At 62.0% G+C, this 1,635-nt stretch overlaps 1 protein-coding gene across 1 annotated transcript; it reads right to left on the reverse strand.

Annotated features, from left to right (window-relative positions):
* Positions 1-1,212: 1,212 nt before the first annotated feature.
* Positions 1,213-1,451, reverse strand: WBSCR27 (Williams Beuren syndrome chromosome region 27; the record flags this gene model as incomplete). Its single annotated transcript, XM_008946970.1, has 1 exon — positions 1,213-1,451. A coding segment is annotated over one exon (239 nt), but the record flags the coding sequence as incomplete, so codon positions are not given.
* Positions 1,452-1,635: the final 184 nt, after the last annotated feature.

Below are 1,635 nucleotides of genomic sequence, written 5' to 3' on the forward strand. Positions count from 1 at the left end.
GCCCTGCGGCTCCGGGAACAACGCACGGCAGGCAGGCAGCAGAGGCAGTGGGTTTATTCAACAGCCAAGTGCAGGGGTGGGGACAGCCACAGCCCCCAGCTGCCCAGGGGACAGTGCTGGGGACAAACTGGGAAGAGGGGAGCAGGGCAGGTACCCATGGTGGCCACAGGGACCCCAAGAGGAGGGCAGTGTAGAGGGGTGACATGAGCCACGGGGAGGGCGAGCGTGGGAGATGTGGGATGCCCCAGATGGGGGCCAAGGACAGCCACAGCCACCGTGTCCAACCAGGGAACAGCTCTGGAGGGGGAGGAAGTCACCTGCTCCCCGTGGCCACGGGAACAGGACAAGCAAGAACAGCTCTGTGGGAAGAGAAAAGGAAAAAAGGAAATATCCCAGCAGGAAATTTGGGTAAAAAACTTCCCAAGGGAGCAGTGGAGGAGGAGGGGTGGAGGCAGCGTGGCAAGGGGGTGGGGAACAGGCTGGGCAGGTGCTGCCGGGTGGCTCCTGGGTGGGGAGCAGATACCAGCTTCTGAAGTCCCTTCCAACCTCATTTCCCACCCAGACCATTAACTACAAAGCTGTAGGAAAAGGAGAGACTGAAGCAGCTGTTGCAGGATGAAAGGCCAATGTGCTGCTTGGGAAGCTGCTCTGGCTGGGTGCTGCCTTGGCACAGCTGCTCCTGGGTTGGATGTGGAGGTACCCTGCACATCGGGGTGCACTGGGTTAACTCCTGGGGAGGATAAGGATGGGGGACCACAGGGTGTGGCAATGGAGACCCACCACTGACAGCCCCCCAGTAAAGATCCTGGGGGTCTGAAGTGGGAAAGATACAGGTGGATCCAGATTTTGACCATGAAGGCTGAGAGGTGGGCATGTGGGGAGAAGAGGTGCCATACAGGGGGTGGCTCTGAACAGCCAGGTGGGTCTGTGACGTGTCACTGTGAGGGCCAAGGTGTTGAGGACAGTACCTGAATGTCAGGGCTAATGGTGGTGCCCAGGAGACCCTAGTGAAACCAGGAGGCTCTCCCCATGCTGAGGAGCAGGCAAGGTCCCCAGGGCTCAGAGGCTGGGGGGAAGAAGCCAGGGAAGGGGATGCTCCCCAAAACCGCTGTCAGCCCCTAGCAGCTGCCCTGCTCCACGAGGGGGTCACTGGGCTGGGTTTTACAAGGGGCCAAGCGCTCACCCCCCAGCTCTCCAGAGCTGTGTTGGGTCTCAGCCCTCCTCGACAGGGGGCACGGGGCATTTTTGGTAGATGTAGACCACGCCAGAGATGTAGCCGGTGCCCTGGGTGCTCTCCTCCTCGGAGGTGGCCCTCTCCCAGTTCTCCACCTCCTGGACCAGGACCTTCTGCCAGGCTCCTTGCCTCTCCAGCTGCTCCAGCACCACCTCCAGCTCCGCCTTGTAGCGCAGGTTCGAGGGGTTGCTCCTCGTCGTCAGGCAGAGGAACCCTCCTGCCGGGACAGGGGATGAGTGACACCGAGTGTCCCCGCTGGGGGTGGCATCCTCTTGGGAAGGGGGAGCAAGGGGAGAGGCAGTGAGACCCTGCCAGGGGTCAGCTGGCAGGGCAGCAGGCAGGAGATGGGGCAGGGGACGGGCAGGGGACGGGGCAGACTGTCACATCTGAGCACAGCAGTG

The sequence above is a fragment of the Merops nubicus genome, unplaced genomic scaffold (genome assembly GCF_000691845.1).
Source record: "Merops nubicus isolate BGI_N331 unplaced genomic scaffold, ASM69184v1 scaffold25570, whole genome shotgun sequence".
In the NCBI taxonomy this organism is placed as follows: domain Eukaryota; kingdom Metazoa; phylum Chordata; class Aves; order Coraciiformes; family Meropidae; genus Merops; species Merops nubicus.